The sequence below is a fragment of the Oryx dammah genome, unplaced genomic scaffold, assembly GCF_014754425.2.
Source record: "Oryx dammah isolate SB20612 unplaced genomic scaffold, SCBI_Odam_1.1 HiC_scaffold_25, whole genome shotgun sequence".
In the NCBI taxonomy this organism is placed as follows: Eukaryota; Metazoa; Chordata; class Mammalia; order Artiodactyla; family Bovidae; genus Oryx; species Oryx dammah.
The window spans coordinates 14,593,319-14,615,273 of NW_024070209.1; the positions used below are offsets into that span (position 1 = coordinate 14,593,319).

General features: G+C 38.3%; 1 protein-coding gene across 3 annotated transcripts in view; it reads left to right on the forward strand.

Moving 5' to 3' along the window:
- Positions 1 to 3,052: 3,052 nt before the first annotated feature.
- SLC30A6 (solute carrier family 30 member 6) overlaps positions 3,053 to 21,955 on the forward strand; it is a 47,875-nt gene continuing 28,972 nt past the window's right edge. The window contains exons 1-7 of one of the 3 annotated variants that reach the window (XM_040224584.1): positions 3,053 to 3,115; positions 7,255 to 7,341; positions 12,479 to 12,563; positions 13,552 to 13,594; positions 15,043 to 15,108; positions 20,650 to 20,730; positions 21,315 to 21,350. In XM_040224584.1, coding sequence (XP_040080518.1) covers positions 3,113 to 3,115; positions 7,255 to 7,341; positions 12,479 to 12,563; positions 13,552 to 13,594; positions 15,043 to 15,108; positions 20,650 to 20,730; positions 21,315 to 21,350 — 401 coding nt within the window. In that variant the 5' untranslated portion in view covers positions 3,053 to 3,112. The remainder of the gene's footprint in view (positions 3,116 to 7,254; positions 7,342 to 12,478; positions 12,564 to 13,551; positions 13,595 to 15,042; positions 15,109 to 20,649; positions 20,731 to 21,314; positions 21,351 to 21,955) is intronic. The other 2 variants (XM_040224586.1, XM_040224585.1) reach the window with 2 other exon arrangements.

Here is a 21,955-nt window from a genome sequence, read left to right on the forward strand (position 1 = left end):
CAGTATATTGTTTTAATTTTCATTCATCTCAATGTCGTTTCTAAGTTCTCTTGTGATTTCTTCTTTGTCCCATTGACTAAGAATATGCTTCTTTTAATTTCCACCAGATGGAAATTGGATGGTGTATTTTAGACGTGTTAGATCTACTAGGTATATAGAGTTGTTCAAGTCTTCGGTTTCACTGTGATCTTTTGTGTAGTTGTTTCCTATGATTTTATACCAATTACTCAATTCTCTGTATTAGAGTCTTCTTTTCTCCTTCTTAAAATAGCTTGACAGATTTCTTTTTACTACCTCTAACCCATGTTACACTCATCAGTAAGGAATTAGTTAACTATACTGATACCCAGGTAGCACAGTGATAGAGAGTCCACCTGCCAATGCAGGAGACATGGGTTTGATCTCTGGGTCGCAAATATCCCCTGGAGGAGGAAATGCTCCAGTATTCTTGCCTGGAAAATTCCATGGAGAGAGGAGCCTGGTGGGCTACAGTCATGGGTTTGCAGAGTCAAACTTGACAGTGACTGTGCACATCCACAGACGTGCACAACACATACACACAATTGATATTAAGGCACATGCCTATGACTGAATTCTCTAAGGCACTAAAACTATAATCTAGAAAAATTAAGACATGAGAAAAGGTCACAGTATGTCCTTACATGAAGTAGGCAAACTATAAAGAATACGTACTGTCTGATTTCAGTTTTGTTAAAATTCAAAAGACTGGAAAGAAACTTCAAGAATCAAAAACGATTTGCTCAGTGTAAGTGAAGCAATACTATTCTAATTTGCCTTCTCCGTGCTAATCTTATCCAAGAGTAGCAAGTACAGGATAGCTGGTAAGCCTTTAAAACTAGGTTGTACAGAATTCCAGCTCCACCCCTGACTAGTTGTTTGACCCAGACACACAATTTTCCAAGCAGGAGCTAACTACCTGTATCAAAGGGATTCTGGGCTGTGCTTAGCGTTCAGTCTTGTTGGACTCTTTGTGACCCCATGGACTGTACCCTGCCAGGCTCCTCCATCTATGGGGATTCTCCAGGAAAGAATACTGAATGGGTTGCCATGTCCTCCTCCAGGGGAATCTTCCCAAACCCGGAATCGAACCCAGGTCTCCCGCATTGCGGCAGATTCTTTACCATCTGAGCCACCAGGGGAGCCCCTTTTGCAGCGTAACTTGCCGACCCAGGAATCGAACAGGGCTCTCCTATATTTGCAGACGGTTTGTTTACCAACTGAGCTACTCAGTTCGGTTCAGTTCAGTCACTAAGATGTCCGACTCTTTGCTACCCCATGAATTGCAGCACACCAGGCCTCCCTGTCCATCACCAACTCCCGGAGTTCACTCAAACTCACCGTCCATCGAGTCAGTGATGCCATCCAGCCATCTCATCCTCTGCCGTCCCCTTTTCCTCCTGCCCCCGATCCCTCCCAGCATCAGGGTCTTTTCCAATGAGTCAACTCTTTGCATGAGGTGGCCAAAGTACTGGAGTTTCAGCTTTAGCATGGAAAGCCAGAAAGCATAATATAAGGATTAAATGAGCTAATACACTTTAAGTCCTTGGTGCCTACTACATAAGTGCTTTAATAAATGTTAGCCATTATCTTCCAACTACAATCCATTCTGCATACTACAGCCAAAATGTAGCAGGTCACTCCATTGTAAAAACGGTCCCCTGGTTTCCTGTCTCACTCGGGGAGAGGCTGGGGGGGGTGGGGGGGGGGGGGGGATGTGGGGGAACCAAGCTCTTTAACCCTGATTAGAAATTTCTGCTTGATCTGGCCCCTATTTACCACTTCGATATTCTCCTCATTTCTTCCCCTCAAGGACAACGCTCCAGACACACTACCTTCTTTCAGACCTTAAAACACACTTACTTGAGTTTTGCACTACTTATTCTGCCTGCAAAAATCTTCACAAAAAGACTTGTCATTTGAAAGTCAAACTTAATCTTCTTAGAGGTCTCTGTGACTACCTCTTTAAATCAGCGACTCAGTTACTCTCTGTTGCTGCTGCTGCTGCTGCTAAGTTGCTTAGTCCTGTCCGACTCTGTGCGACCCCATAGACGGCAGCCCACCAGGCTCCCCCGTCCCTGGGATTCTCCAGGCAAGAACACTGGAGTGGGTTGCCATTTCCTTCTCCAATGCATGAAAGTGAAAAGTAAAAGTGAAGTCACTCAGTCGTGTTTGACTCTTAGTGACCCCATGGACTGAAGCCTTCCAGGCTCCTCCGTCCATGGGATTTTCCAGGCAAGAGTACTGGAGTGGGTTGCCATTGCCTTCTCCGCAGTAACTCTCTATTACCCATTTTCTAAATGGCACTACTTATCAATATAGTTAAAGAATCTCCTCCTCCCTGTCTTGCCTCTTCTTACTAGAGTATCTGGAGAAGGAAATGGCAACCCACTCCAGTAATTCTTGCCTGGAAAATCAGATGGACAGAGGAGCCTGGCGGGCTACAGTCCATGGGGTCGCAAGAATTGGACATCATTTAGCTACTTAACCACGACCACAAGAGTATCCTTTTCATGAGAGCAGTACCTGATACACACGTGTTCCATATTCAATTTTTGCTGAATGAATTATACTTCAATGTGTTTCATTTTGCCTTTTAAAGTAAAATCAATCCTATAAAACTTAAGTATTATTTTAGGAATTACCACATAATACTGTCAGTCGGCCTGAGCAGCAGCTACTATGGCAAACTAGGTATGTCTCTGGGTAAGTTTCTCTCACTTGAAAAATGGGAATGTTACCTATTTCATAAGGTATTGAAAAAATTAAAAAACATAACGAAGCTCAAAGCGCTTCAGGACTCAAAGAAATTCTTCTAGTTACAAGCAAATTGCTCCTAAACCTAAAGATCTCAGCTGGCAAATCTGCAACCAGACCTCCGCCAGCTTGGAAAAGTCGCTCTAGCCGCCGCCTTCGCCTCTATGGAACGCAGGGGCAGCCGGGAAGTGGGGCGCGGGACCAGGAGGCCAGTGCACGCACTTCCGCCCCCCGCGTCGCTCGCAACCAATCGGCCTCTGATGTCCACGCCCCTTCCGCTCCAGGGCACTACCAGCTCCCAGGGCGTCTTCCGGTGGGAGCTGTGCCGCTCCTTATCATGGTGAGTTGGCCAGGGGAATGAGGGTTTCTTTTGTGATTCTTCTTATTCTCTCTGGTTCCGAAGCGGCCTAAAAATGCTTCAGCTGCCCAGAGGAGGGGTCGTCAGAATTATGCTCGAGGTCCCCGGAAGGAGCCTCTAGCGTCGGAGAGAGTGCCCTCAGAGCTCTGATGCCCCCTCGCTCCCTCACCCGGTTCCTCTGCCTCTCGGGACCCCGGCGTCGCTCCAGACCGACTTTTTCGGCTCTGATGAGGACTCCTCCCTGCCATAATATCCTTGATATAGAAATGAAAGTCTTTGCTGGAGTCAGTAACCACAACACCGACAAAAGATCTGAAAACAAGTCCACAGCAGCAACGACCGTATTAGTGATGCTTACAGCAGTGATGATAACGTTGCATTAATGAACAGCATGATTAATAGGCTATTGAATCTGACGCCCCACTCTCCAAATTGATTTTACTGAGTGCAGATAGCCGGATACAGCACAGCTTTCAGAAGGCCAAAGATTGGCAAAAGTAAAGGTGTCGGTCGTTCCTCTTATTGCAGCTTTTTTGGTGCGTTTGTAGATCCCAGTATACATTAGGGCTTTAGGAATGTGGTGTTTAAATTTTGTTAGACAAGTTAGTTATTTTATTCTTTCATAAATCAAGTATATAGCTCTCTGAATTTTATCTAAGGGTAAGCAGTGGATTGTGATTTCAATGTCAAAAGAGGTACACACCATTTTATCAGAAAAATTTATGGATCTCTTATTGATAGCCTGTATATGACAAAACGACCATGTTTCTGTGTCTAAGCATTGTCATTCTGTGTTTTCCTTGAGTGGATATGGTGGAAAAAATGTCTATTTATCTACTTAAATATTTTCTAAATTTCCTGTAATCTTTCCTTTAAACATGTAGAAAGTAGGTAAAAATTTACTCTTGGATGACCAAATAGCCTCTGTGTTCAACATCAGAACATTCACCACTGTGTAGCAGAGTTAAGTTTCTAAAACTTGACCATAACAGTCCATTGCTTAACATTCTTCCTTTTTTTTTTTTTCCTTTAGCCCACAAGCTAAAGACCTGTTTAGTATGGCAAGCAAAGACATCTGTAGTCTAGCTTCTTACCTTTGCAGGTTTTTTTCACCCATACATACATATATCCATATTCCAGCTACCAGGAACAGCTTGTGGATTGTGCTCTAAGAATTAGACCTTTGCACTGAATTAATATATGCTGTTCTATCTGCCAGAATTGTTCTCCATCCCTTACGTGTCTTTTAGTCTCTTTCCTGAGCCTTTCTGTCATGTTCAAGATCCTATTAAGTGCCTCCTTTAGGCTCCTATGAGGCTGCTTTTTACCAGTAACATCTGTAGCCCTTACCAGACTGTGTTACGATTGTGTATTTACTTGCTTATCTTTCTCACTTCCTAGGCTATAAGCTCTTTAAGAACAGAACCTATGTATTCACTGTCATATTCCCAGAGTCTTTTGTACAGGGCCTGGCCCAGAGGAAGTTTTCAATAAATACTGTTTCAGAGAATGATGAATAAGTAACCTTGGCAGTAAACTTTTATATTTGAAACATTAGTAATAAGGGAAATACTAGCATTTAAGTTTTATTTTTAAAATTGCCCATTATTTATTTTAATAACATATACTATGTGCAAAGCATAGTGCTGTCTTAGAGAATGTTGGGAAAATATAGCCCTTGTCATTGGTGAAGTTACTGAAAATGAACTTACCATGCAAGATGACAATATGAAGCCTAGCCTGTGGTGAATTACAAAGCAAGTGGCATTAAAAATAAAAAACACAACCCTGTCATTTAAATAACCTAATATGGCTTCTTGCAGGAAGTGAACCAGTGAACTGAGTACTTTGTCCCTTTATTCCAGTCTCTTAGTCTACTATTCATTACTCTCTACTGGGTGAGGAAACAGAGAGGTCAGATAACTTGTTAAGTGCTACAGGGCTATTAGTGCCTGGGTTAGACCAGTCTGACCCCGTCACTCTAGAATTATCAATATGATCATGAGACAAGGAGTACACCAATATAGTGGAAATTGAGGAGAGCAATTTCCTCAATAGTGGAAGTTGAGCAAGAGAGAAAATGAACAGGCTAACTCGCTGAACACATTGAGTTCCAGGTTGTAAAATTTGGTGTTTATTTTGATACCAGTGGAGAGCCAATATAATTTTAGAAAGAGTGACATTAAGATTAGGGTATTTGTAGTTGTTCCTTCACTATCAGAATGGCATCAGAAATGGACGGCTGCCTTTTGAAAAGTGAAAGTGAAGTCGCTCAGTCAGTGTCCGACTCTTTGCAACCCAGTGGACTGTAGCCTACCAGGCTCCTCCCTTCATGGGATTCTCCAGGCAAGAGTACTGGAGTGGGTTGCCATTTCCTTCTCCAAGGGATCTTCCAACACAGGGATTGAACCAAGGTCTCCTGCATTCCAGGCAGAAGCTTTAACCTCTGAGCCACCAGGGAAGCTTGATTGTCTTAACGTGAAACTTAAAGGAACTGAAATAATTTTAAATGAGCTAGAAGTTAGAAGATAGTCAAGGATACCAGTAGTAAGCAGAATTTATCTTTAGGACCAAAATATCCCACTCAAAATTCTTTAAGAATAAAGTATGTTTTTTAACATTAACATTTATTAACATCTCGGATAAAAACAGCATATTGTTCCTTTTCAACTGAATTGATTTAGCAGAGCCTTAGGTTATTCACATACACTGATCTTTATTTGGGTATCAAAATTGGTAATACCTTTTTCTTGATGCTTTATTTTTACATTTTAAAGTATATCTTTAACTTTTTATTGTGTAAACTTTGAAACATGCAGAAAAGTAGAGAGAATATCATAAAGTCCCCATATAGCTGTAACTTGGCCTCCACAGTTAGCAACATTTTGCTGTTTTTGTTATGCCACATTTCTAGCACTCAGCCTATTTTCTGCCTTTGCTGAGTCTCAACATAACACAACTAATGACATGTCAAACTTAAAGAAATGGAATATATCATTTTATAGCTACTGAGATGTTTCTAAACGCTACCTGTAGGCAAATCATACTTCTGCTTGGAATGGATCTGAAACTTCACATTTTTTATCTGTTAACTCCCATTTCCTCTGCTGTCTGTGAAAAGTCAGTGTTTGAGTCAAAATTGGCCAACTTTAATGAGATAGAAATGCTGTGTGGTATAGTGATTGTGGCCTTTACAATCTAGGAAAATGTTTTGTTAAAGTTGAAATCCAAATATTTAAGTGCATGGCACTTAGTAGTCAAGTTATTGTGTATGACCCATTGAAAATTGTGAAGGATATTTTTTCTCTAGAAACAATTACCTTTGTAATAACGAAGATCTTCAGCTTATTCTTCTTGGGTTTTCTTTCTTATACATGAGTTTCTTCAAATGTTCTATTGTTTTATATTTGAAAACAGATTGAGAAGTATAGTAAGGACCCATCTTTGCCTTTTTCCAAATACCATTTGTTGAATAATCCATACTTTCTCCTACTGATGTTGGATACTGCCTTAATTTCAGGCTAATTTCCTGTATGTGGTCGAGCTCTCCTTTTTGTGAGCCCTCCTTTCTTACACTGTTTCCTGAACTTGAGTGGAAGTCCCTCTGTGGTCAGCACTGCCATGTTCCTTCTCTGCTAGAACCGTACTGCATACTAGCAGGGACCCTGGAAGCTAGCTAGATGTCATGTACTTTGAATGCCTAAGAGAGAAACTCAGAGGTTTGACTCTAATAATAGTTGCCAAACTTTTCATATATAAAGCTTTAATTAGGTAAATGGTATAATTTCTTGGAAATTAGAGCTACTTGGAAACTGCTTTTCCAGTTTAAAATTGCTTAGGCAATCTATTTTAAAGCAGAGGTTTTGGTCCTGAGCTAAAACTCCTAGGTTTGAATTCCTGCTCAGATGTTACTAGCATTGTGTACTTAGTTTACTAAAAATTATTTCTACCACATAGGTTATTGTGAATCTTATATAGATAAATACATGTAAGGTGTCTAGAATAATTGCTTGGCATGTATCAAGCATTCAAGAAATGTTAGTTGTGATTTACTATATCACAGGAGTGCAGAAGCTTAGGTACTTAAATGCTGATTTGTATATTTGTTGTTTACTTTAAAGGGGACAATTCATCTCTTTAGAAAACCACAGAGATCTCTTTTTGGCAAGTTATTACAGGAATTTAGACTTGTAGCAGCTGATCGAAGGGTAAGTTATTTTTATTTCTTAATCCTAATTTTAATTATTGTATCAACAATAGTATAAAGTTGAAAAAGGTAATTTTTAAGACAAATATAAATCACTCAGTTCATCACAGTGTTTTCATTTTTTTTGTTGAATAAGTAATTTGTTAATGTAAAATCACAGCACTTTAGTATGCAGTTGTTATGCCTGGGAGGAAACTCGACTTTGATTAGTTTTTTTTCTGATTTTAAAGAGTTTTGAAGAAAAATTGTTTGGTGATTGCCTTATGTTGTTAGTTTTTTAACAAATTAAGTGGATGTGGTCTGAACCCATGTTTTCTCATTTTGAATGCAAGGGAGAAAACAAGTTTTCTCATTAAGTTAAACTTTGAGACTATAAATAAACAATCGGTACCCATTTTGGTCACCAATGCAAACTTTCTAGTTATTCTGTTCATTGTTCTCATTACTGTCTCATTTATACTGTAAGTTACTTGAGGGTAGTGACTCTGTGTCTCTTGCTCACATTTTTAATAAAAGTATAAAATAAAATTTTAAATAATGCTAGCTTTATGTAACATAATAAGCAGAAGCAATAATATTGATCATATCTTGTGATACTAAAGACTTCTTTTCTTTGTTTTTTACCCTTTTATCTTCTGTTTATAAAACCTTGGGATATAATCAGAAGCCAGTAATCCTAGTATTTGGAAATATTCTCACCTCTAGATGTTAAACTTCAAGAGCCAAGGGTAGAGAACTAACTCACCTACTTATGTATCTAGTCCATTTAGTATGCTGTCTTGAGAACAGATAGTTATGATGTTGATGGAAAACAACTCTATTGCAGAAGTAAGCAGGAAGTTATTTAAGCACACTTCAGTGAAGCACAGTATCCCATAGAATAGGTAGTAGGAGCAAAACTGATATAGGAGCACCTGGATTATACAGATAACCTCTATCATAATTTAAATCTGAAGAGATCCACCTGGCTCATTGCTGTTCATTACTTCTCCTGTCTTAGTTCTTAGTGATTTCATATTTCATGTGAAAGATCCTTACCTCTCAGTTCCTCACCACAAATCTTGTCCTGTGTCCCTCTCAACTGCCCACTCCTATGATCATACCATGCTGCTGCTGCTGTTCAGCTACTAAGTCATGTCTGACACTTTTGTGACCCTGTGAAGCCCACTATATGTCTATGTCCAAGAGATTTCCCAGGCAAAAATACTGCAGTGGATTGCCATTTCCTTCTCCAGAGAATCTTCCTGACTCAGGGATCGAACCCACAAGTCCTGCTTGGCAGGCAGATTCTTTACCACTGAGCCACCAAGGAAGCCGGCTCATGCCATACGCTTTATCATTCACAATAACTGTCCTCCCATTGTCTCAGTTATAAGCATTTTACTCACCAGTCACCATCTTGTCTTTCCAGTTCCCTTCTCTTACCGGGACCTCCAATTCATTGACTCTGCTGTGTTTTCACTGTTTTTCACGTCTCTTATTGTCAGTTGCTTGCCTATCAGTTTAGATTCTCTGGTCCATCATTTTCATTTTCTTGCACATGCCTTCAACCCCTCTGTTCCCATCTTCTGTCTGTCATTCTTTATTGGCAAATCCTCAACTTTATTAAGTCCACTCTACTCTACCTCATGCAAACAACTGAGTGTAGCCTTAAACACAAAACTGTACTGACTGGTCTTACTTTGTTTTTTGTTGTTGTTTCTAAAGTTTTTTGGCCACGCCATGCCACAGGTGGGATCTTAGTTCCCCAACCAGAGATTGAACCTGTGCCCCCTTCAGTAGAAGCACAGTCTTAACCACTGGTCCACAAGGGAAGCCCCTGGTCTCACTTTAAATTCATGATCAAGTATGCCATTAGCGCTGCCCACACTGTATCTTCCTAGTTTATTCAATTTCCCACGTTCTTAAGTGACAGTTTGATCCCATTTTCTTTCACTTCTATCCTCAAACTCCCCAAACCTTGTTCATCCTCACTCTAACCTGTTGCGTCTTGCTTCCTGTTTCTCTGAAGGAAAAGAAGCAATCAGGAGAAAACTTCTGCTTCCTGTCATTAGCACATATGCCAACACTCTGCCTTCCCTCCCATTTCTTTGAATGAACTGTCTGATCTGCTCCATAAGGCCAGTCCCTCCGTTGTTGCCCTACTCAGAGCCAGTGTTCCTAGAACCATTCCTTCTTCTCTTGCATTGCTATTCCTTCTTTAATCTTTCTCCTTCTCACATCATAATTACGTGCCATAAATACCACTCTCAGCTGCTGCTTCCTTTCTCTGCTTGCTTTTGAAGCAAAACTGTTTAGAATTGTCTTTACTGTCTTTGTTCAGTTTCTCTTCTCCCTGTTTCTGTTAAGCAAAACCAGTCTAACTCTAGTCCCCACTTATCCCCAGAAACTGCTTTGACAAGTACCTAATAATCTCTGTGTTGCCAAAAGCAATGGTCATCCTCATTTCCCATCTTATTTGGCCTTCAGTGGCATTTGAATTAGTCTTCCTCCTTAAAGCATTTTATTCACTTGGACTCTGAACTGCCACCCTTGATTTTCCTCCTAGTTACTTCTTGAAAGTGTGAAAGTATTTGTCACTCAGTCATGTCCGACTCTTCGTGACCCCATGGACAGTAGCCTGCCAGGCTCCTCTATCCCTGGGATTCTCTAAGCAAGAATACTGGAGTGGGTTGCTATGCTCTCCTCCAGGGGATCTTCCTGACCCAGGGTTGGAACCAATGTATCTTATGTCTGCTGCATTGGCAGGCGGGTTCTTTACCACCAGCGCCCCCTGTGGGCAGTCTTACTCCTTAGTCTTTATTTTTCAGTCTCCTTTATTACTCCCCTCCCGTCTTTCTGACTTTCCGAGTTTGGGGTGCCCAGGACTTAGAGAACTCTGGCCTCTCTTGTTTGCCTCATTCTATCTTGGTGACACTTTCACTACCGTATGCTGGTGACCCCGTATTTATATCTCACCCTCTACCTTCTTCCCTGCCTCCAATTCCTATATATAATGGCCTTCTCAACATTTTCACCCAAATATCTAATAGCCATCTCAAATTTAGTAAGATCAAACCTGAGCTTTGATTTTCTGTCACTTCTTCACTACATGGCTCAGGCCAGAAACCTTGGAGTCACCTTTACCCCTCTCTTTCCTTCACTCCTCACAGCTGTTTTATAAGTAATTGCCAGCTCTGTCCTCGTAATACCCAGAATCTGACTCTTCTAACACCCACCTTCAAAGCTACCATCATTCCCCACATGGTTTATTGCAAGCACGTTCTAAATGGCCTTGCTACTTTCATCCTTGCCCCTGTGCAGTATATTCTAGGTTGAGAAGCTGAATGAGCTTTTTAAAATGAGAGCTAAGTCACTGTTCCACCTCATCTGGACTACATCCCAGTTCTTTCCTAGCATACATGGCACTACCTAATGGAGCCCCAGACCTCCTCTCGCCTCTCCTGTCTGGCTGTCCTCAGCCCCTCTTTTATCTCAGAGTATGTGCACTGTGGTTCCCGTTTTCTCTCCGAGAAGTCTGGATGCTTAGCATCTTCGCCTCTTTCAGATTTCCGGTCACATGTCACCTTATCAGAGAGTTCTTTTCTGACCACCCTATGTAGATTAGCAGCTCTTTAATATCTTCCATTACTGTTTTCTTAATTATGCTTTATTTTTTCTTCCTAACACTTATCACCACCTGACTTTATACATTTGCTTCTTGTCTGTCACCCTGCCTGGATTATAAGGTCCATGTTTCATTCACTGCTGTATCTCCAGTGCCTCAAATAGTATCTGTTTCAAAATAGATACTCAAATTTTGATTAATAGCTTGATTCGGCATTAGAACGGCATGTATTACATGCTTTATCTGCCTCTTCTGACTGTTACTGAATCCCTGTCCTGACTAGGCCCCATGTCCTCTCATGTCCTCATTAGGCCTACAGTCCCTCGTCCTGTTAGCCTGTCATATCAGTTCTCAACTTTCTAACATCCCCATGTCACCTGCTCTTCTGGTTTTGCTCCTCCTTGAGGAGGAAGTTCGAGAATGGTGTCTCCCATAAATTCATGCTGGTAATTGTTGTTCTTCTTTTTGATGATTCAGTAACATATTCACCATGATAGCTATTCTGAAGATTTTTTCTGTATTTAAGTTTCCAGTTCTACTTTACCATATGCCTTAGTTGTAGGAAATGGCCTTGTTTCTCCCTTAGATTTACAGCCTGTTACCTCTGTGCTCCATCACTGTCACTTCTTTCTGCCTTATGATTTCTGTCTCTTGAGTTACCTTCTTATCCTTCTCACATCTGGTGGTGTTCTTCCTTTCTAGACCTACAGCTTTCATCTGTATTCTAAAACCATCCTATCCCATACCTTTCCCATACCTTAATTGACCTTAGCAATTATATTTAAACTTAACATTTCCAAATAACAACCTTTCCACTTTCATCTATACTTTGAAACAAGTGTTGGTCTCCCTATGTAGGGATTGGAGTAAAACAAAGTAAAAAACACTTCACTTGATCTCATCTTCCTTTATTTTTAGAATGCTATTCTTCCTTCCTCTGACTAGATCCTAGCTGTTTCAAGGTGTATCTCAAATCCTCCCTTTTCTGTGAACTTCTGAACTGTGTAATCTCCTTTTTTTAGCAGTCCTGTTTCTTATGACTTATTTGGTAAATAACCAAGCATTGTTCTGTTTTTGGTGGGTGGATGGGCAGGGTAACTTTATTTTGATGTAATTGCAAGCTTACAGAAAAGTTTTAAGATTGGTATAAGGAATTCCCTTATACCCTTTATTCAGATTCATCAGTTGCTTTATATTTTGCCCCATTTGTTTTATCATTGTCTCCATATACATGTTTATAGAGTCAAAATTATATTCAAATGTCATCATATTTTCTCAACTATTTGAGAATTTATATATCAGAATTTATTTTCTCTTGAATAATTCCCCTTCTCGAATTTTTTTAGGTTTATATATTATAATAACTTGGTTGATGAATTTTGGGGGAAGTTTTAGAAACTGTAACCGTTCAGTTTTTTAAAACAGGTTGTGCTTATTCCTTTGAATATTAAGAGTATGAATCACAAAACTTGAGTGGACCCACAGAAGTTTATCGGTGTTGTACAAATAAGAATGATTTTCCTTTTCACAGTCCTGGAAGCTACTGCTGTTTGGTGCCATAAACCTAACATGTACTGGCTTCCTGCTAATGTGGTGCAGTTCCACTAACAGTATAGGTATGTCACTGTTCTTATTTTTATATTTAATTATTAATTTCACTTTTATTGTTCTCACTTTAAATAAAGGTATGTCTTCCTTAACATGGAATATATTATTCTGAAATATAACTTGGAAGATTTAAATGAGGGAATCTATTCCAAAAGTACCTTGTTATATTCTGTTTTGGCCGTGTCACTTGGCCTGTGGGATATTAATTCCCCAACCAGGGATTGATCCCCTGCTCCCTGCAGTGGCAGTGCAGAGTCTTAACCACTAGACTGCCAGGGAAGTCCCTCAAAAGTACCTTGTAAACTATAAAATTTGGTTCAATTGCTAGGCGTTATTTAAAATGAGCTTTTTCCAAAAATTTAAATCTATTTGAAAATCGGAGGTTTCTTTTTATTTTTTAATTGAGATATAGTTGATTTATATTATTAGTTTCAGGTGTACAGCATAGTGAGTCAGTATTTTTATAGATTATACTCCACTCAGAATTACTATAGGGACTTCCCTTGGTGAGGAAGCTATATATTAATACATTTGTTTGTTTTATTTTTTAAATTTCATATATAAGTGATACCATATAGTATTTGTCTTTCTCTGATTTATTTCCCCAACCAGAGTATACTCTAGGGTTTATCCATGTTGCTGCAAATGGCAGAATTCATTCTTTTTTATGGATGAGTAATATTCCTTCCGACATGTGTGTCTGTTGATGGACACGTGGGTTGCTTCCATATCTTGGCTACTGTAAATAGTGCTGCTGTGAACATTGGGTGCATGGATCTTTCTGTGAGGAATTTTTAGTGTGATGGATTAGTTCTTCAATTTATGTAGTGTACAAATGAGATTTTGAGGTTTATTGAGTTTTCCTTAAAAAGTAAAACCTCTTAATATCTTTTTTGTGTTTTTAAAATCCTCTTATATTTTTATGTGCCATTATTTGTTGTATTTACTAACCATGGATTCAGTAACATTTTAATGAGTCTTTCTGTTGTTTTGCAGCTTTAACTGCCTATACTTACCTGACCATTTTTGATCTTTTTAGGTAAGTTTTAAAAACTCTCCTTAATGTTTTGAAGCTTATATAGAATTTTTCAATCAACTATACTTCATTTGAAAAAAAGAAAGAAGACTTCCCCGTTGTTTTACTCCTGACCTTAATTTGTGATTACATGAGTGGTGTTTTTTTTCTATTTGTTAAAATGTATCTATGTGCTTTATGCACATTTCTGTATAAATGTCCTATTTTGAATAAAACAATAAAAATAGAAGAATTTATTGCACTGAATGTATGAAATTTTCTTTAATTAAAGGAAAGTAATCTGTGAAATAAGTAAAATTATCAGCATGGATCATGTATACGAATAAAAACAATTAGAAGATATGCTGGAAAAAGATATCCCATTTACATAGCAACAGAAAAATACCCAGACATTAGGTCAGTTGCCTACCTATAGATGAGTCAGCTGTAGGTTCCTGCTAGGGAGCAGGAACATGTAAGAGCATACCAGTTCCCACTGGAACTGTGTAGATGGGAAAAGAAATGATGGGCATTAATAACTGCAAAGCATGTATGTGATTGTGAGATCAAGAGACAACCTTCGGCTCCTGCTTTTGGGGACCTTTCTTATTTCCAGTGTGTGTGTGCTTAGTCACTCAGTGGTGTCCAACTGTTTGAGACCCCATGGCCTGTAGCCCGCCAGGCTCCTCTGTCCATGGGGATTCTCCAGGCAAGAATACTGGAGTGGGTTACCATGCCCTCCTCCAGAGGATCTTCCCAACCCAGAGATAAAACCCAGGTCTCCCGCATTGTAGGCAGATTCTTTACCGTCTGAGCCACCAGGGAAGCCCCATGTTTCCAATAAAGATTGCAAAGTGCTTGGACAACGATGTCTCCAATATCTGTGCTATAGGTGTGTTATAAGGATGTCTTTTCATCAGTCACGTAACTAAATCTTCTTGATGGATCTAAAACAAATAGTTGTTACTAAATTTCACACTGTAGTAAATTGTTTTAGAGTGAATCTCCGCTATACTTGGAAAGCAACCATAACTTTACCTCACCTAGAATATTGTCAAGGTGTTATTAATATTTAGTTTAACTTTTAACATAGATTAAATAAAGTTTATCAAAGTTGAAATGTTTATGCCTAAATCAAGTTAATATTCTGATTATTACTGTGTTATTTTTTGCAGGCTCAGTTATGGAAACCATTTAGGGTGGATAACTTACTGAGTAGAGAAAATATGAGTTTAAAGTATTCTGTTTAACTGTCTTAGTGGTATTATGATAACTTCTTCTGTTTCTCCCGATGTTAAAACTCACATGTTAGGGTGTTTATTGTGATTAGATTATAAATTATTGGAATAATTTGTTATTAGCCTGTGAACACTGTTAACTTTTAGCAACTTAGGTATTCTGAAAGCTAAATTTCTTTCTGTATGTCCTCTAGCTCTTGTTCTAATGCTGAATTTATCTGCCTTTTTACTTAGTTTGATCACTTGTTTAATAAGTTACTGGGTGATGATGAGGAAACCTAGCCCTGCCTATTCATTTGGGTAAGTTCAATTAACTTTATTTTCTGCTAACTTATTGCTATTAAAATTAGTAGTTGAACTACTAAAGAGCTAGCTTGAGTATTTCTAGAAAATAAGTATTGCCTGTTTAGTGTGATAGTGATAAATAGTAAAAGTAGATTTTAAAAAGCATCTTCTAAGAGGATTCTAGATAGGAAACATAGATGATTAAATTTAAATCATATTAAAGTAAAATGTTCACATTAGGTTCTTTGCTGTTTTACAAAGCAAATCTTAACATAAAATGTTCATTTTAAGGTCTTTGATACTTTGGTGATTTCTTATTTCAGTTAGAGAAAGTACAAAGGATTTTCGTGTATGTATCTTCTAGATGTTAAAGTAAGTGGGATACATTTTAACATTAATGCAGTGGTAGAGGTGTATTTTTATCATAAGACTGGATTGATGACAGCAACACACTGACAAAGATTTTGAGATTTCTGTGTCTATAGTTTAGAAATTGCTGAAAGCTGGAAAATAATCTTTTATATCAGAGGGTTTTTTTTTTTTAATTTATTCATTTATTTAGCTGTGCCAAGTCTTAGTTGCAGTATGTGGGATCTAGTTTCCCACAACTCAGGGCACCTGCATTGGGGGTGTGGAGTCTTACCCAGTGAACCACGGGAAGTCCTGGATTTTTTTTATTATATTAGGAAAAGAAATGAATTCCTTTCAGATTCAAGGAAAGAACTAGAAAGAAAAATTTAACCTTGGTGGAGAAACTCTTGAACCAAACTAACCTTTCTTTTCCATACCATTCATCAGGATTATATTCTTTTGAACAAAATCAGGTTTTATTTACTTAAATAATAGGACAGAGTGAACATGAAATTTTATGCAAAATGAAAATATGTGTCACTGAAATTTGATAGAGTTGGACTGTTACTATGATAACCATTTGTAGAGAATAGATATCTGTATATGGAAATCTCAACTCTTGAATCGGGCTTTTGGTGGTGACAGAAATCCAACTCAAACTAATTTGGCGGGAAAATGATAATGTACTTTTTCAAAGTGTGGGAAGACTGAGGTAAGCTGGCACAGGGACACTCAGGACATTGTCTTTCTCTTACTTCAGTGGCCTGCTTTTCTCTGCATGTCAGGTTCGGTTTCTCAGACCATTTTTCTCCACTCTGCTGGAATGATAACTTATAGCAAAATTTGGAACCTTCTCACCTTCCTTCTAGAGAGGAAAGGACCTTCCCCAGCTCTAGTTCTGAACATCATGAGAAGGAGCTGTTGGTTTTTCCATCTTGGTATAGATGTTAGTCTTTTTAGTTCACCTCCTGTGGCCAGGATACAAGGTTTAATAAAGACATGACAGCTCCCATTTTGGTCTCATTGCTTAGAGAATAGAAAATGAGAGAGCAATTAAATATAATTACAGTCAGTCGCATGGCTTGAAGTATCATCTGTATCTGATAATTCCAAAATTCAGTTCTGCAGCACTGAGATTTATCTCATGTCAGTGTTCCCTTCATGCCAGCTTCACATGGATACCTGATTGATGTCTTAAATTCAAGCTAAATTTCCTGTTTTGTTTTCTTTCCCCAAAATCTGTTCCTCTGTAGTTTTTCCCATCTTAGTAAATACACAGCCATTTAGTTGCTCAGGCAAAATCCTCAATTATTCTCTCATCACCCACATTTATCCATCAGGAGGTTATTTCAGGATAACTTACAAACACATCCAGAATCTGCCTCCACCCCCATTTCTATCTCCAGTACTACCATCCTAACCAAGCTACCTTCATTTCTTGCCTTCATCAACATCCTGCATCCTAATCCTAACTAGTCTGCATACTTCGCTTTTACTTTCGCTTGTAGTCCATTCTCTGTGTAGCAACCAGTGTTTGTTTTAAGCCTAAGTCATGCTATCATTCTACTCCTTAAAACCATCCAGTTGTTTCCTATCACACTGAGAATAAAATCCTGACTCCTTTCCCTTGTTTATAAAGGCTTTGTATGACTTAGACCCAGCCTACTGCTTTTCGAGTTACCACTGTCATGCACTCTGTCTTTGTGTCTATAATTTGAATATAACTTATTCTTGCTTTAGGATCTTTATACAGACTCTTCTCTCTCCTTGAGATGCTCTTCACCTGATTCTTTCAAGATAAGCCCAGTTTTGTTATTCCAGTCTTAATATTACCAAGTGCTAGTATCATTAAGTGACTGGGCCCAATCTAAAATGAATTCTAAAATAGATCACCCAGTCAGTTTCTTGTCACATCAGACTGGGCTTCCCTGGTGGCTCAGACAGTAGAGATTCTGCCTGCAGTGCGGGACACCCAGGTTCAGTCCATAGGTTGGGAAGATCCCCCTAACAAAGGGAATGGCAACCCACTTCCAGTCTTCCTGCCTGGAGAATTCCATGGACAGAGGAGCCTGGCAGGCTGCAACCCAGTCCATGGGGTTGCAAACAGTTGGACACGACTGAGCGACCAACATTACACATCAGACTACTGTAATTCTCTGTATAGAACTTATCAGTTACTTTTTTGTCTCCCCCTTTAAAATATCGATTTCTTGGTAGCATGGACTGTTACCTTATTCTTTTCTTATATCCTTGTACAGTTTGATGAATTTTAACAGATAAATTTACTGGTATAACTACTATCTGGATCATTATATAAACCATTATAAGTTCCCCCAAAGCCTCCATTAATGACTTAAGGTTGAGTCAGAGTCAACGCCGACAAAAGTAACCAGTATTCTGATTGCTGTCATTGCAGATTATTGTTGCCAGTTTTGAAATCATATAAATGGGATTGTAATATGTATCATCATATAGCAGTAATTCATTCTTGTTCTTTGCTCTAATATTCCAATATGCCAACATACGTTTATATGTTCAAACTATTGAAAGAAATTTAGATAATTTTTAGCTTTTTGTTATTATGAATAAAACTACATATGGTCATTTTGTACTTTTCTTTTGGTATACATGTGTGCTCATTTATGTTGGGCATATGTCTTTGAGGGAAATTATTGATGTAGGACTTGCATATATTTGTCATTAGAAGATAGGATAATACCAAGCAGTTTTCCAGAGTGGTTTTGCATTTCTGCTGGCAGTATACATTTCCACTGGCAGCATATCTGAGCTCTAGTTGCTTCATGTCCTTACCAGCTGTTGGCTTTGCCTTTTTTTTAGAAGCCATTCTAGGAAGTACAGTGCTTTCTCACTGTAGGGTTAAGCTATTTTCTGTATGAGTATCTGAACACTTTTTCTTAACGTTTATTAGCCTTTCAGATTACCTCTTTTCTGAAATGCTTGTTAAAAGTGTTTTATCCATTTTTATATTGGGTTGCTTATTTTTTCTTATTGATCCATAGGAGTTCTTTCATTCTCTTAAAGCTATCTTCTGATGCATGGAAAGTTTTTAATTTCAATGATAAATTCAGTTTATCAGTCTTTTCCTTTACGGTTAGTACTTTCTGTGTACTTGTCAAGAAATCTTGGCCCAAGATCATAAGATACTCTGCCCTGTCATTGGAAGTTTTACAATTTGACCTTTTAACAATCAAAGTAGAATTTGGTTTTTGTATATGGTTTGAAGTAGAGGTCAAGGCACATTGGTTTCTATAAAGCTATTCAATTTGATGAAACAGTAATTGAATCAAGTTTCTTCTTTTTTATTGCTTTTATGTGCTACTTTTTCATTAATCAAGTAACTGTGTATGTGTTGGTCTGTTTCTGGATTCTCCTTTCTCTTCAAGGTGTATTTGTCTGTCATTGCATCAGTTCTGTACTAGTTTGAAATCTTGTAGAGGAACACTGTAGTGGAAATCTTCCTACTTTGTTCTTTAGACCTTTGCTTTCCTTCACCTTTTGCATTTCCTTATGCACTTTAGTATCAACTTATCAATATCTACAGATAATGTTGCTGCGTTTACATACTGTTTTTTTCATACCCTCCTATAACCCACTTTTCTTCATTTACTTCCTTTCATGTCAGTAAATACATTTGTTATATTTTTAATAATACATAATGGTCTTTTGTTGATTCCAACATTTTTCCATTACCAATAGCAATGTGATGTATGTCCTTAATTATTTTTATTACTTCCTGAATTTTGTACCTCCTGGAATTAAACCAGCTGATTTGAGGAGAAAAAAGTAATGTGATGAACATCCTTAATTATTTATCTTTTCTGAACGTAATTATTTCCTTGAGAAATTTTAGTGTATGTACGTACTACAGTATTGAATGCCATTAAACTCTGTATAGTGGTAGAAACCAAGATAAACAAGACCTCCAGCTGATAGTTTAGGGATAATAAGACGTATTCAATTAACTGCAATTATATGTAGATACGACAGGCAGTATCAGTTCAGTTCAGTCACTCAGTCGTGTCCGACTCTTTGCAACCCCATGAACCGCAGCACGCCGGGCCTCCCTGTCCATTACCAACTCCCGGAGTCCACCCAAACCCATGTCCATTGAGTCGGTGATGCCATCCAACCATCTCATTCTCTCTCATCCCCTTCTTCTCCTGCCCTCAATCTTTCCCAGCATCAGGGTCTTTTCAAATGAGTCAGCTCTTCACATCAGGTGGCCAAAGTATTGGAGTTTCAGCTTCAACATCAGTCCTTCCAATGAACACCCAGGACTGATCTCCTTTAGAATGGACTGCTTGGATCTCCTTGTAGTCCAGGGGACTCTCAAGAGTCTTCAGCATCACAGTTCAAAAGCATCAGTTCTTCGGCGCTCAGCTTTCTTTATAGTCCAACTCTCACATCCATACATGACCACTGGAAAAACCATAGCCTTGACTAGATGGACCTTTGTTGACAAAGCATTGTCTCTGCTTTTGAATATGTTATCTAGGTTGGTCATAACTTTCCTTCTAAGGAGTAAGCATCTTTTGATTTCATGGCTGCAATCACCATCTGAAGTGATTTTAGAGCCCCCCAAAATAAAGTCAGCCACTGTTTCCACTGTTTCCCCATCTATTTGCCATGAAGTGATGGGACCGGATGCCGTCATGATCTTAGTTTTCTGAATGTTGAGCCAACTTTTTCACTCTCTTCTTTATAGTAGTGATTAAAGTCATGAACGCTAGAGCCAGAGTGTCTGAGTTTGTAAATCTGACTCCTACACTTGCTAGCTATATGACTCTAAACAGTTACTCTTCCTCTTGGGCTTCAAGTTCCTTATCTCTTACTTATTTATTTTTTTAAAGAGGGATAGAATAACCCTCATAAGGATTTAGATGAGGTAATGTGTTAAGTACTTTGACTGGTGTCTAACATAAAATGGGTCAAGTAAGTGTTAGCTGTTGTTATGATAATGAACATTTCTAGAGAATAAAAGCCATAGAGAATATATGTTGTATAAATAGGTACTCTTTCTAAAATCTAAGATATTCACTGTTTATTATCATTCTAGAAACTAGACTTTTTAAAAGTGTTTGGCTTATAGCAGTTACACTTGTAGTGAGTGAGTGAATGTGTTTTAGAGATGCTAGTTTGTGAATTGAAAAAATTATGCTAATTTAATTGATTTTCCAATTTCAGATTTGAAAGATTAGAAGTCCTGGCTGTATTTGCCTCCACAGTCTTGGCACAGTTGGGAGCTCTCTTTATTTTAAAAGAAAGGTACATTTGTATACGATGTTTCTGTCACTGCAGATTCTACCTGTGCTACCTTTGGAAATATGAAAGAATCCAGGGGGTCTCATGTTTGGGAACGCATGTACACCTGTGGTGGATTCATGTCAATCTATGCCAAAACCAATACAGAATTGTAAAGTAAAAAATTAAAAATAAATAAATAAATAAATTAAAAAAAAAGACATTCTGGTTTAAAAGGGTATACAAATAAATATGAGCAATGCTGGTGATTTGATAGTAGAATTTCTTCATGTTTCAGACTTTTCTCCCTCTTTATACCCTTCTTTTGTTACCTTTGATACTACTAAATCCAGTCATAAGTAGATGGGAATAAAAGGAAGGGATTCAGTCAGACATGTTTTAATGCTTAGTATAAACCCAAAAGCAGGTTTGTTAGAGAAAGATTGGACATTGCACCTTGAGGATAATTTGTGGGTCTATTTGTCTCATCACTACTAGTAATCAACAGGTCATATTTAAAAGTTTTGTGAATTTATTAGATTAATTATGTATTTAATAAAGTTTTTAACTTAATTATTTAATACATTAACATTATTTCTTGCTTTTAGCGCAGAACGCTTTTTGGAGCAGCCCGAGATACACACGTAAGATTCTACTTTTGCCATATAATATACTATTAAGTTTGATTCCAGTGATTAATTGGTATATTATGAAATAGTGATTACTTTGGCCCATACTAGAGTTCAGAGTGTGGTAATATATATTTCACAAGCAAAGTCCCCAAATCCCAAGATTCCTTCTTTTCACCCTTAACTGTTCCCAAGTCCCTGTGTTTTTATACTGAACAGCGCGGCCTCTCTACTGTGATGTCAGGTCCCTCAGTATTTCCAAACCCAGGTGAACATGCTAACCCAGCCTTGTCTTGTCTTCTATAATTTGGATCCCCCCAATTTTTTAGTAGCATCTCTAGAAGAATGGAAATGTTATTAGCTGTAACATAGTTGCTAACTGTGTGGATCTATTCTGATCAGTTGCATTCAGGACAGTTTGACTTACCTAGCAGACTATAAACCAAATATCTGTAGCATTTCTGAAGATTTATAACAGCAGTTACCTGTAAGAACATACTGTTAATGCTAAGGGTCTCTTTTGGAGGGGTGGGGATCCCATGTAAGATGGAGCAACTGCATGCAGAACATGGGTCATGGAGCTAGAAACCAAGTTCAAATTCTGACTATAAATATTGAAG